The sequence below is a fragment of the Vigna angularis genome, chromosome 1 (genome assembly GCF_016808095.1).
Source record: "Vigna angularis cultivar LongXiaoDou No.4 chromosome 1, ASM1680809v1, whole genome shotgun sequence".
In the NCBI taxonomy this organism is placed as follows: domain Eukaryota; kingdom Viridiplantae; phylum Streptophyta; class Magnoliopsida; order Fabales; family Fabaceae; genus Vigna; species Vigna angularis.
This window is the reverse complement of record NC_068970.1, coordinates 24,627,545-24,642,863: the sequence shown is the minus strand read 5'-3', so window position 1 is coordinate 24,642,863 and position 15,319 is coordinate 24,627,545. Positions and strand designations below refer to the sequence as shown.

The following is a 15,319-nucleotide window of genomic DNA, read 5'->3' as shown; positions in this document are numbered from 1 at the left end:
AATTGTATAACAGTTATTTGAGTTCCATGGACCAATATCACCATGTTTATATAGAATTCTTAAAGGGAAAAAGGAGTGTGACATTAACATTAGTGGGGTGGTTGTGGCCTTGGGATATTCAAGAACTAATAATCATGCTTCTGCTAGAAGGTTCACTCTCCACAACGAGCCTATGTGTTGTTATGGCTTGTCATGAGTGTGAGCTTATTAGAGACACTGCCATGGCATGGTAGATTGGTAGGTGGGTGTGAACACAGAAAAAGTTGCTAGAAAAAAACTTTGATGCACTAGGGCTGCCACATAATTTGCTCCACTATGCATGCTTCACACATAAAACAACTACACCTGGCTCTTTGCTTTTTTTCTTCTTTAGCAGTATGCATCATCCATTTCTACTTCTTCTGCATAATGGTCAAAGAAATTCGACAAATTTTATTGGTAAAGCTGGGTTTTTAATGATAGTAAAATCATTCATGGAGTGTTCAGAGTGACGTAATTGCATGAGAGAAATGTAGGTGGTAAATAAAATAATACTACTCCACTCAAAGATAAAAAAAATATTTTTTTTTGCAAAAAATATATAAAAAAAGCTAATTAACTTTTATAGCAATAAAATTTAATTAGTATAATTAAATTCTATATATTTTAAAAGATTAAATGTAATCCCAATATTAATTAAGGATAAGTTTAGAACGATGAGAAAAAGTAGTAAAAAACTGTTTGTATTAAATTTATTTTATTTATTTGCTATAATGATAAAATTCGTGTTAAATCGAAACAAAAAGTAAATTGTTAACAGATAAATGTAAGTGATTCTTGGGATAATTAGGATAATTTATCTTAATGCGTTATGGGTGAGTTAATGTTGTACACGTTATTATATACCAGAGGTTCCTTTCCCAATTCATGTATTCCATTTCGACTAACGTAACAAAAATGGTTTTGTTTAGAGATGTTCCTTACAAAAAAGGAAAATCAATCTAAATAATTAATAACAAGAAAAAAGAATTGAAAACTTTCAGATTCTTTTTACAGTAAAGCAATGGGATTTAGTTTATAGTTTGGATTATTATTCTTATTATTATTATTATAACTTATTATGTTCAACTTAAATTTGATTGAGGTAGCTATTTTTAACCCCTTTTGATATCAAAAAAGGTTTCATATGATACAGGTATATAGTTAGTTGGAGTAAAATATACGGAATAGGTTAAAATTCACTAAAAGTTAAAGTTTTGTTTTATTGATGAAAATTGGATCTGATTAATTCAAAAATCGAGATTATGAAAATTATAGGTAGAGAAGAGTAATTTATTACGACTCTAAGATCTAGAAAATACTTAAAAAGTAGAAGTAATTTTTATAAATAGTATTTGAATATTTTATTATTTAAAAGTTCAAGTTATAAATAAAAATAAGTTGATTTTCAGTTTTATTTTATTGCACTACCATTTTTCTAAAAATTGATTTTTATCTTTTTTTTTAATATTCTAGCTAATCTACACATAAGATTAAAATAGGAAGTTTGGAAGAGAGTACTATCATTTTAGTTTATAAGAATTTTCATCAAAATAAATTTATTTTTTGGTTTTTTTTCTTAAGTCATTTCTAAAAATCTTGTGTGCATAGGATGATTTGTAATTACATATAACTCAAAAAGGTTCAAAATGAATCTTTGTCGGTCTATTATCACTAAGATGTGTTTATATAGTTGATATGAATTTTCTTTGTATAAGTAAAGTATTTTGTGAGATTGAGTCGATGAAACTTATTTGAGTTAGAAATTCAAGTCTAGGTAGGGAAGCTAGTTATTTTGTTATTTCTTTTGTTATATTATACCTAATTGAGTTGTGTGAATGAGAATTTGATGGAATGTGATAGGTAATTATAGTGTTTGTTATAGAAAATGTTAGCGATAAAGATGATTGTTGTTAAATAATGATTGAGATGTGAAATTGAACATATATTGTATGTGATTTAGAAACAATTTGAGACCGTGTAAATGTTATGTTGGTTAAATTGGCTCTCGGTGCTATGTTTTAGAACTGAACTAGACTTGTTATAACTAATTTAAGAGATTAAAAACTCAATTTAAGCTAAGAAACAAGTTTGATATACTTATCAAATTTTCTTGGTTATGCAGGCTCGTTGAGTGGGTTGGTTAGTTGTTGAGAAAAAATGAAATTTTAAAAATTTAGAGAGCTCAGGTTGCATTACTCTTTGGGTGAGATTTTGGAGAAAAGCTTCTGGAGGTCCTACTCGCTAAGGGAGTAAATCATTTGCCGAGTGAAAATACTTTAATAAAATTCCAAAGAGCTAAGGTTGTTGGGTCACTAGATGAGTTTGGTATCACTGAGCAAAAATTATCTTTCCCAATACTTGCTTGTTGGCTGAGTCAATTCCCTCACTAAGCAAAAATAATTTACTTAAAGTTCAAAAATTCAAAGGAGATTCATTGTTGAGCGAGCCAAGTATTCACTAAGCGAGCACGCCTCTAAGCGCGACTCACTCAGCGACATGGGGAAGGTTGTTTAGAAAACTCTCAAGGTTGTCTTGTTAGACGAGCTTGTATGCCTTTTGAGTGAGAAAGAGAAAAATTATGTTTTTAATCATGAGATGAAAATGTATGAGATATGTGGGGTCAAATAGAATCAATGATCATAATCTATTGAAAGGTGTGTGAGGTCAAATAGAGCCAGAGGATTAGGCAATAATCTACTTGATCTTATATATTTTTATGTGTGATGTAAATGTGGTTATTTTCAAGAAGAAAATGCAACGTTAAATGGTTATAGGATGTACATTGAATGGAGAATTTAATAAACATTGTTTTGTATATACTAATTATTAGATCCACATAAAGGAAGATAATTAGTTAGGTGATGAAACGACATTTCCTGTGACTTAGCTTATGGTGTGAAAAAAGAATTGAGTTTGATAAGTCACAAGAAAATTTACTTTATCATATGAGTTGAGGGCTCAATTCTTGATATATAGAATTCTGTACGAGTGGAAGATGATGTGATTAGAGTAGAATCTCGAAATTTAAATAAATATGAGTTTTTAAAAAAGTATAATATAATGTTAGTTATTATTATTGACGAATTTGAATGATTGTTGACTGTGACTTACAAGATTTTTTGATGTCTAAAATGATCAATTCATAAATTTATATGTTATTACAAAAACATATTAACTTACTTTCTTTTGTAGATTGTAATTTTCTAATCGTTATAATAGTGTTATATAAGAATAAAGGATGGTGCAGGTGGAGTGGAGTATCCAATGGTGAGACCCAGGACTATAAAATCATGTGAATATTTGTATTTTAAATTTAGTTGATGAATTAAAGTTTTATATTTTGAAGAAATTATCTACGGGAGAAAGTAAATACAATATATATATATATACAATTAAATGCTATATATATAGATGATTAGTGAAAAAAATTAGTATAATATATATAATTGCATAATAGTAACGTTACAACGATCAAAGTTATTTTTCACAATCGTGTATCTTTATTTTTAATCTTAGGAGAAGTTGAGAAGATTGTGTCTTTTAAAATATTAAGTGCATTATTGGAAAAATATAATAAATTCATAAGGGTAAAAAAATATCATCTAACAAAACTCTCGTAAAATTCGAACATGAAAATCAGAAAGAGAATATTAGTATTGTTGTTCGTCAATTTTATCGATTTATTATTCAAGTTTTTGTTTTATATTTAGTATTTATTTTACTTTGTTTATTTAATTTCTCGACATATTTTTACTTTTTAATATTATTTTATGTTCATGCTTTGAGTGTTTTTTTCTTGTTGATTTCTGTTTATTATTATTTTACATTTAAAGTTTATTAACTTTAGAATTTAGTTTAAATACATATTTTCATCATATATATATATATATATATATATATATATTATAATTTTTATTATCTTTTTATTCTTTTCATTTTAATATAAAAATGAATTGTATTTTTTATGTATATTAAAGATCAAAATATTATATAAAAAAATGTTATAATAAATATATTAATTTTAGTTTAAGTCCTATTTAACAAAAATGTTTAAAACTACTTCAATGCATTAAATTAATTTTTTTTTCAAATTATTAGTTGAATTTAGTAAAAAATTGTTTGCCAAGTTATTTTCTGAAACAATCTCACATTTTTTATAATCAAATTCTCATAAAGAATCTATTCAATTAAAAAAAAGTTAAAGGTTTCGTAATTTCTTCTTTCGTTTTCTTAAGGTTTATTTATGAATTTAGGCCACACACTTTTATAAAGAAAAGTTATACTTAAGAGTGAGAAAAACTTACAATTTTTTTAACAGAAAAAATAAATATAATTAAATAAGACAATTGAAATGTTGAAACTAAAATAAAAAAATTGTCAAAAACAAAATAAAAATACTATTAATACGAAACCTATATAATTCAAACAATAAAAGAACCTGGAATTGGGTAAAAACCTTTTCCGTGAAAAATCATTAACCGAGCAGAGAAATCTTCAAGAGATTAAGATTTTTCTTTATTGACTGTCAATGGAAGGGTCTTTTACTTTTGAAACTCTAAAATGTTAAATTGTTTTAATTTTGAGTTTATGGTATATTAAAAAAGATTCCTACAATACAGTGTTTTGATATAAACATGATTGAATCATTCAGGTATTAAGAATTTATTTTGTTATATTTGAGGGTGCATAATTTTTTAGTCTACTCATCACTCGAGTTCTATAGAAATAGAGTCAAATATAAATGTATTATGGATATTTGATTGTTGATATAGGATATTAAATATTATATTAATGGAGATGAATGTCATTTTTATATAATATGTTTTGATTATTAATATGAATTGTTATGTTCACTAATTTATCATGTTTTTTGTTTGGTTTGTAATTTGTTTATCTACTGTAATCGCTCGTATGTTATGTGAACAACTAAAGATAAAGAAGTTAGTAAGAGAGTGTGTGACTTCAGAAGATTTAAGTACAATCAATAAATAAATAAAAAAAAAAAAATATATATATATATATATATATATATATATATAAATTATTATGTTTAATATCTTAATTGTGATATTTAATAATATTGATATACTAATATCGGATGTTACAATATGGATGCTTTATTCCCTAAAATTAAAACTAAAAAGAAATGAAATTATTTTTTATTTATTAATAAAAACGAGAAACTCATTATTAACGGTTCTGTTTCTTAAATATTATTGAGCCATATGAGCCAGGGAATTCTACAGTTTAATGACTTGACTCATTTATTTCCATCACAGAGAACAGACCATTGATTTTACAAAATTTTGATGTCTAATTAAATTAGTACCTCATTTTACTCACTATATCTTCTTCGAAAGAATGGTACAAACATCGAACCAACTCAAACTTGTGATACAATTATGAAAAATTATACTTTGAAAACTCAAATCACTTTCTAAAGAAATCATGTCAAATAATTTCTTATAATTTAATATTATATTAATTTTTTATTTTTTATTATGTATGCATAGATGTTACTATTATTATTTCAGAATTTCAATTGAACAAAATTATAATATTATATTTATTTAATAATCGTTAACGTATTACTCCTATTCAATTAAAGTTTTACTGTAGTTGAATTATTGAGACTTGAAATTTATTAAAAATTAATCTTCTTTTAAAACGTTAAAAAAAAAAAGAGTTGGCCACACTAATAGGATAGTTTTTTGAGTGAAGTTAGGTTTAATTAAAAATTGAACATTAATGAGAAGCAAATGTTTGAGTCTACTTGTATTGCTAAATCTAGTAATAGAATGGAATGTTGAAAATTAATTTAGGAGGTGAATGAGATTATGTACAAAGAAAAATAATAAAATGGAGAAAGAATGTTAGTTGGAGACTAGAATGGACTAACGCTATGAGCGAGTTTTAACATGCATTCAGGCACAAGGCGTCTCCTTGGAGGAGCCTCTGCATCTCTGGCACGGGCCTCAGCATCACCAGCGTGGATATATCCTACTAAATCTTCAAACATGTCATCTTTTCCACCTCTCATCGGATCCTGAAATGTATAACCATTTCACATCAATGCCTGCTTATTGAAAAATGGTAGAGTTGTCTCGGCAATAAAGAAAAGGAACAGATTTATCAAAATCTATGAGAAGCAGAGTGACCAAATACCTGTAGAAACACATCTGTATGAGTCTTCCCATCGTACATAATTGCTTCAGCCGTCACTCCAACTCTTTTAAGAGTTTCAGCAAATGATTTACTGTATAAAATAGTATGTTAGTCAAAGTCTAGCAGCGAAAACATCCGAATTTTTTTTAAAGAGGATGCTTCAATAGGAAGACAAGCGAATTACTTGCACTATAATGACAATTCGCTGCTACATAATGTAAATACCCACCATTCAAAGTGGTAAATTTCTTCTAGTAGCCCATTGAAGGATATACAGGATTAAAGCCTACTTTATAACCCATGCAAAAGCATTACATGCGCACATTTCAACTTAACCTTTTAAAAAACGGGTTCTAACAGTTTAACCAAGTTTAGTACGTAAGAAAACATTCTTGCTAGAATATTTCTTAAGGTTCAATTAATTCTAAATAGATTTGGTCATATAACAGCAATAGCTCTTCACTCACAGCTTTGTCGCTTATAAAATGCTTACAATGTAACTTTGTTACCATTACGTATTTCCATTTCCAACCTCACACTTCATCAGTATTCACTCAATCAAAAAACACACTTAAACAACCACATAAGGTGCAATCTTTTCCTAAAGGTTCAAAGAGCTTAAACAACCACATAACTTGAGAATGCCTTTTCAATTTCTGAAGTTCGTCAGATACCACAGAAAATCCCGTAGGTTTTTGAATGCTTGTTATACCTTATGTTGATCATTAACAGCGCACTTATAATAGTATGCCCATTTTGACAGTAATGAACTCAAACGTCATACGAGAGCAGATAAGTATGGAGATATACCCAAAAAAATTAAAACAAGAGAAATGGATAAACTAATTCCAGGAGATAATTTAAGACATCAAATAGTACGATATTGATATTGTGAGATCTCCTCGTACAATTGAACTTAATCACCACGTTACATCACTTACATAATTTTTTTTCTTTCTATACTGATTGTTTGCTGAAATCTAGTTTCAGGGGGACAAGGAACTGACATAGGTCGTTTCTGTGCTGTTTCTTCTACGTGCTTATCAATAACTTGAAGTTAAAGTAAGATGCTCATTAAAAACTAAATCATTCAGTAATTATCTGTCACTACGCTCCCCAAATAAGGTCATCTAGGCTATCTCGGCAAAACTAAACCACGACAATTCAATAGGACACTCAATATATACTCCTGTTTTCTATTGTTACAAAATATTTAGAACGGGCGGACACAAACCTGGCATCTGATGGTATTGAATAATCCCCAGTCCCATGAAAAAGCACTACAGGAGGTAGTAGAGAATTGACATTTCCAATGTTTGGATCTTGAACCATTACTTCTGGAGAAAACCGTCTCAGGGATTCCTCCCCTTCCATTATGCTGTAAGGTAGAGGTAGTCATTTGAAAGTCTAATACAGCGAAAAGCAGGGAACTGAACATTAACTCACTTGAAGATGAATGAAGTGTGTACCTTAGAAAGATGGACCGATAAAGACCCCTACTGTGGAAATGATCTACTAGGTTAAATAAATTATACCTGAATTGATTTAAGAAGGAAATACAGAAAATAAATTATGTTAATCTTAGTGTTAAGTCAACTATCATTGGTGGGAGCTGCAAGGTAATATAATAAACAATCTCAATCATATAACATTGCATTTACCATAAGAAACAAAATCAAACCGATAATTGGAAGAATTAGTAGACATTACATATCTTCTGGAGACATTTATTTCTGCCATTATAATTTGAAAAGATTAAATCCATACATGATCAACTTGAGCTACATTATATTCGGTAACATGTACAACAGTGTAGCACTCCTATATTACTAAAACAAAACGCTTTTGGAACATATTACAATCAAAATTTACATTTTTAATATTTGTAGAACAACTGGTTTTGTAACATATCACCATTAAAATTTGCATTTCTAACTTAGTAGAACTTTGTAAAATATCACGATCAAAATTTCCATTTACATCATGAGATCTTTCACGAACCAAACAACAACAATAGCCAAAATTGTTAGGTGAAAACACGAGCGACCTTTATTACATATCTAACAGACTCCCTACTCTACGAGTCCTTTGAGCTTAAAGAGACGTTAATGCGCAGACTCCGCTAATTCTTAAATTCAACTTCCGATTTTTTTAGAAGAATTGAATTGCAAAGATCAAACCCTAGATTGGCAATTATAGTTCCTGCTTATCAGGATAAAACAGAATCCTCCTATTTTGTTTTCATAAGTGCAGACATTAGTTCCGTCATTCCTATTTTGGGTATCTCTACTATCTCATATCTGTAAGTTTGTGTTACCAGTTAGGAGATATTGTCTGTCCTCTCACTTAAGCCTAGATAAGTGTACAGTTGTTGCCCTAGTTCCCTATTTGTTCTACCATCTTGTAACCAGTCAAATCAAGGAAAATACAATATTTTCTGCAAGGTAGCAAGGCACAATATGATGACCCATCCTTGATTTCAAACTCCATTTCGCACCATTCATAGCAAACGAACAGCAGTTTGAAGAAGGGTACGGTGACATAGCTAGCCTGATTGTTTCACCTAGTCTTCCGTTCATTGGCCACAAACTGAAGGGACAAAACTTCATTCAAAACAATCATTTATTTTTCCAAGGAAACGAGGAATATATCGCCCGGGATGAAAAAAAGTGGAGAAAGTTGATCCCAACAATAAAGAAAGAAAAGAAAGAAACTTGGTATTGAAGATTATTAGATGTCTCCACATTGGGTAGGAATGTCAACCAAAATAATCCTTACAAATGGGTACCCCTTGAGAAAGCATTTTGGATTGAGTTAGATGGAATCAAATTTGAATATGATATCGAAGTCTATCCCGCATTGATGTTAAGTCACTGTAGATGTCCAATCCTGTGTGAGAGGTGTTTGTTAAGACTTAAATAATCCTAATCACTCAAGCTATCTTTGGGGCTTGAGTTTGTCCTTATTCATTTCTGATCAACATAAAAATGAGATCGAAGAGAACACTACGTACTACAGCCAGCTAAAGAGATATATATAGAACGCAGCAAAGAAGACTAATTCAAATGTGGATAACATCATAGTTATCAGTCTCGTCACACAAGTCAAGAACAACAAATTCAAGAAATTAAACAATTGTAAGCTTCCAACTGGATGATGCTGCAATTGTTTCAAGGGCGACCTATGAAGTTTAAAATAATTAAAAAAACTAAAGAAAAACTTTAAGAACAAAACATAAGGATATAACAAAAGGAGTGAGCGATAGGAGATGTAAGGTTGGTTTGATGATAAAAGTGGAAGGGATGGAAACATAAAAGGTCGCGGGTTTGAATCCGCTAACAAAAAACAACATATCACCAATTTGCCGATAAAATAAAACGGGAGGTTGAGCAATATCACAGAGGGACACCACTTTAGGACAAATAACAGCAAAACATGTCCACGGCCCTTTCAAGAGGTGGGTATGCCCCTGGGGTTTGGGGGTTTGTGTTAAATTAAGGTGAGAGAGCCCTTGCATATAGTATGAAGCTTGCGCCACTACAGCACAAAAAATGGTAGATTTCTCGCCATGCGACGCTCTGCTATAGCGCGCATATTTAACTACTAAGATTGAAAGGGAAGAGACTTTTACTGAAAGGGACTTTCTGCAAGTACTTACCCTCCAGATAAACCAAAATAAGTCTTAATCTGGGAAAGACTCCAAGATGTACTCTCTCCTTCACCTGCCTCTTTGATTGCCTGCTCCACTATTACACATGCAGCAATATGTGCTCCAGCTGATTGTCCCATTAGGTAAATTCTATGGGAAAAAATTGGAAAAGTATCATTATTGATCATGAGAAGCACATTACACTTAAAGCAAGAGAATAAATTGGATGCCTTAATGAGAAAACTTTGAACTTAAGAGAATGTTTATTCACCTGTTAGGATCACCTCCATACTCTGCAATATTGTTGCACACAAATGCGATGCCTTGAGAAGAATCAGCTATCATATCGCTGATGGTTCCCTGGGGAAAATTTCTGCAAGAAAAAAAATGTTTTATAACACAGCAATAGAAAGACAAAAGCAAGTAATACTCACTTCTGTAAACTATTTATTCTTAGGTGAATCTCTAGTAGCTTGACAGAAAATTTGAATTACATATGCTTTTAGTGGTTTGTGATGAGGCACAACACAAACCACTGATTTCCTTGTATTGGTATTATTCATTACTGCTTTCACTACCAAATTTCATTTCGATTTTGAATTTTATATTTCAACAATCCCCATGCTTTAAACTGGAAGAAATCCTGCATAAAAGATGCACATTAGAGATATGGAACCATTCAGGAGTCTCCATAAAAACTAACGGGAAAGTGAGCAGTTGAAAGGGGTCACTACAAATAATGGCTTGGTTACACCCTAAGACTTTCTAATTATATAACAATATTTTAAATTTATCAATAGAATTTTCAAAAACAAAAACGAGAAGATTGAAAACTATCGAAGAGTTCTTATTTTATCATCAATATCATGAAGAAACCAAAAAGAGACAGTACAAACTAAAACATAAGGACCGGGACCAAAGAATAAATTGAAACAGAAAATATTTAGAAAAGATGATAAGACGATACAGTAGAATAGAACCCAGGAATAGAGTTTTCTTTATTACTATTTACTAGTACAACAGAATATTTGTCTCCATAACAATTTTAATGGGCAGATAGCTTCTACCTAGAGCCTTACAGATGTGAAAGTTGGGGAAGGAAGTATCACCTGTAATCAATACATGCCACAATAATATCCCTCTCTGATAGCTGTTGACCTAGAAGTGTACCCCATGCTTTGTAACTACACAAACACAGTACACATACTTTAAAACTAGTAATCACAGAATTGGTAAGTGGTGAACGTGTTTGTGTGTGTGTTTATATACAACAGACAGACAAACACGTTAATCCCTTCAATAATGAAATTGTAGCATCTTATTCTGATTGCACAGGGTATGATAAATGTCAAAAAAGGAAAAAAAAAGAGTATATAATTATAAATATAACTATAACCTCCTCAGGTTGAAACTACTTAATAATACAATTAAATATAGCTCAGGCTGCACATGTAGATATTCGTTTTAGCAGATATTAATACTTGTCTTTCAAGTAGCATTTATTAGGGATATCATTGTACGGTTACTTTAATCAATATATATAAACATGGGTTGCCCAACACTTAACACATAATAACCAAACTTGATATAGTATTAGTCGGTTTGATTTACTCCATGTAAACCTCTTTTTACATAATTTTGGTGACTTAGTACTCACAATTATCTTGAGGTTCACATTGAAAACATCGCCATCACCGGAAATGACCCAGGGAATTCTGTCTATAGCAACATCTGACTGACCGTTCAGTTTCAAACCAAGGATTTGACTCTTCTCAAATACTTGTAGCTTGGGTATTGAAGCTGCTCAATCTGCCTCTCCCAAATGCCTTTGACATTTTCTAGGAAACAAGTAGGATTGGTTGAAAACCTTGTGACATCTTTGTAGATTCCAATGCCATCAAACTACTCCTAGGTTAGGGGGACGCATAGAAAGACCCGGGCAGCTATTCATGCCTAATAGGTAGACAAAATATCCTTTGTAGCAAATGTGGTAAATCAATTACTAAATTCTGCTTGTGATGCTCGTTGGGATTTCATGGTTCGCACCCTCAAATACATCAAGATTAAAGTGTGAACAAAGGTGATATTAAAGATTGTAAACTACTACCAAACTATTTTGATTGGGCAAGATTTCCATGTGAAAGAAGATCCATATTAGGCTATTGAGTTGTTGTAGGCAAAATTAAAACTGACTGTCAGTTCCAGTAATCAATTTGTTGACATATTCACCAAATCCTTCAAAGGATCTCCCAGGTTGAAATATTTTGGTGCATATTATTTATATGCCCAAGCTTGAAAGGGAGTATTCAGTATAGCACACGTAAATACTAGTTTTAAACATTTCAATATGCAACATTTGATAAAAGTTAGCATTTATTGAGATAATTGTACAATTATGAAACATTGTCATTATAAATGTTCACTTGTGGTCGACATTTACACACAATTCCAAAACTTAATGTTCAACCCCTTTCTTTATGCGTCTCGATAAATTGGCAACCTTCTTACTACCACCACCATGATGTATAAGCTTAATGGTGCGCAAAAATATAATGAACTTCTCTTTTTAATAGGAGATAAAAATAAGAATTGAAGCTCATATACCAATCAACAATTCCATGGATAGGGAACATCCTCTCAATCCAAACAACATAAAAAAAACTTATTACACCTAATTACGTTAATTTGCAATTTTGAAATGAAGCACAGACATCACGTACCCAATAATCCAGGCTCCACCAGTAATAAAAGCAACAACTGGTTTTGGACCGCTGCCATTTTTAGGCAAATACAAGTCAAGCCTGCAAAAGAAAATTAGCTATTTATTAAAATTGCATCGATTAAAGGAATTTTTAAATGTACAGAGACAATTGTGATAAAGCATACCTATTTCGAGGTTTATCTCCATAAACTATGCTTCTGCGTATCTGACTGGAGAAGAAATAGTAATATCCAACTATAAAAGAGAACGCGGTAAATGTCGAGGGATATTAATGCATTTCAAATCAGAATCTGGACATAATAATAAGATTACAAGTATGAAAAGTGTTATAGATCACAGAATTCAGACCTTGAATAAAGCCCGGAAAAAGAAGTAGTGCATAACAACTAAGGGCAAGAAATCTTGTAATCCATTTATAGCCTACCCTGAACAGAAATAAATGATCAGAGAGCATCCACAAATGGTATATGTTAAAATACTAATCACGTAAAACAAATAAACAGAGATGTTAGAGTTCATCTTAAACCAACTTCCATTAATTGAAGGTTCTTAATAGACATATATAACTGCACCCTAAGAATTGAGACAAACAATATGGGAGTTTTCAAGAAGATATATAACAACCTATCAATCGCATTACCAATTCAAATCAGTCACACCAAGCTATACTGAAAAACCTCAAAAACCCACAAAGAAAAAGACATCATTTTGTAGGCCCTGTTTGGCAAGTGAGAAATTAGGTGCAAAGCGCCAATGGAAACAATCAGGTGTGTTCGGAGGAGAAAAAGGAATAAGTCGAGATACTTTCAAAACTAAAAATAATGTGACCCAGTGAACTATTTCTCACTTGTTTTTCCACATTCTCCCCCGCTCTCCCTCTCTCTATTCAATCAAAACACCTGAACAATCACTTTATTTCACACCTATTTTCACTCGTTATTCTTAATTTCATCCACTGTAATGCTATCCTCTTTGCCAAACATAACACTAGATCCGTATTGGAGCCACGGGTATCTATCTCATAGCTAGGCGAACTAATCCCGTCGATAGTTAAAGTATAAGTTAAGTACCCAAACATGCAGTTTTGTCGATCCCCGACATCAGTCAAAGAATCCAAACTACATTTCACTTGTGTCACCTTTGATGTCAGAAATCAGCATTGTTTGATTACACTGTTGAAATCTTGCACTATATATATATACACACATGAATATATTCTATTTTGGGTGAATGCAGGATCTCGAAGGGAACGACAGGAGAGGGACATAATAATACCCGAGGTATCCGAGCATCTTGAAGCCAAGGCGAGTCAAGAGAAAGGTCTCGGCGGCGACATCGCGGCCGAAGGAGGAGCGGGTGGAGGTGTGAGTCTGATCGGAGATGTTGGGGAAGGAGTCCTGGCTGGCGGCACGGCGGCGGCGTTTCTGATTGAAAGAGTGGCGAGGGCGGGAGGGTTTGGTGCGCGAGGAGGTGAAGCTGGAGGCCCGCGGCAAGGGCGGCTTGAGGGACAAGTCTCGGTAGGAAGGGGTGGCGGAGTGATCGAGGAGGCTGACGGAGGGGTCATTTTGGTCTTCTTTGGGACGGATGAATGCCGTGGAAGAAGTTGAAACCGCGGAATCAAGAGAACGGTTGGATGTGGGAAAGATCTGAGATGGCATTTTGCGATTGAAGCGAATGCAGAGTGTGTGAGCCAATCGTGTTGGTTACACAGAGGATTATTGGAAGATGACACGATACATGTATGATATGATATGAGTTGCGTGACAGAGGGAGAGAAAATAATTGAAAATCGGAGAAAGAAATAAAGAAAGGTGGTGATTGGCTTAGTTCGCCAGAATGTGGGGCCCAGATGGGATATTGAGCTCGTCAAACGAGGTGCGTCCAACTGCAACACTTCAAATGCTTTCTTTCCTCTTTTATTCAAGACCACTTCAAATCTTTATCCATGTCTCTGAATACTTTACAATATTCAAATATAACAAAATCACTTCAAAGCATTTATATGTCTTAATAATACACAAATATCTTCATAAATTATTCAATTCTTCTAATTATTTAAACAATAACTAAAAATTAAATATTTTTTTCTTTATCTTTAACAAACACCTGAAAACACTGTAAAATTTACGGAATAACCAGACATTTGTCTGCAACGGTGTGGTTTTTCGTATTAGTTTCTACACGGTATTAACTTTAGAAAATAATAATTTAATATATATTTCAGTCATTGTTAAATGGTTAGTATGTTATTCCCCTTATCTTACTTCCGTGCAGTAATTTGAAGTTTTTTAGGCGGGACTCGTGTTTTATTTGAATGAAAAATCAAATACTCAAAGAAAGAGATAAAATTCAAATTATCAAAGTAGACAATATAGACCAAACTAAAAATATTATTTGGATAAATGGAAATATTTAATAAATTCTCCAATTTTTTTATGTTTGTTTGAATAAATAAAAAAGAATAAGTATAGACTTAAATAGGTTTTATATTATAATAATTGTTTTCTTCAAATTTATACCTTAGTTTGAGTAAGGGTTTATTATTTTCTTTACCATCTTTCTTGTCAATAAAAGAGACTATTTTTAAATATAAGTTTAATTAAGTCTTTTTGAGTCTTTAATGAATTTGAATAATTTTAACTGAGTTTTTATTACAATTAAGTGTCCATCGAGTTCTCAGATTTTTTATATTTTTAATGTATTTTTTTTTAAAATGGTAAGGTGGTTAATTGTCTTTATATTTTAATTATATAAAATTTTGT

At 31.5% G+C, this 15,319-nt stretch overlaps 1 protein-coding gene across 1 annotated transcript; it reads right to left on the bottom strand.

The window, feature by feature from the left end:
• Window positions 1–5,812: 5,812 nt before the first annotated feature.
• Window positions 5,813–14,393, bottom strand: LOC108323913 (probable isoprenylcysteine alpha-carbonyl methylesterase ICMEL2). The gene is made up of 11 exons (XM_017556739.2): window positions 13,833–14,393; window positions 12,906–12,982; window positions 12,722–12,791; window positions 12,556–12,636; window positions 10,945–11,019; window positions 10,107–10,208; window positions 9,845–9,985; window positions 7,656–7,721; window positions 7,421–7,564; window positions 6,187–6,277; window positions 5,813–6,067 (listed from the first exon to the last, which is right to left on the bottom strand). Exons 1-11 carry the CDS (start codon window positions 14,213–14,215, stop codon window positions 5,906–5,908), a joined length of 1,392 nt encoding a protein of 463 aa, XP_017412228.1. The 5' UTR covers window positions 14,216–14,393; the 3' UTR covers window positions 5,813–5,905.
• Between the last annotated feature and the right edge of the window lie 926 nt (window positions 14,394–15,319).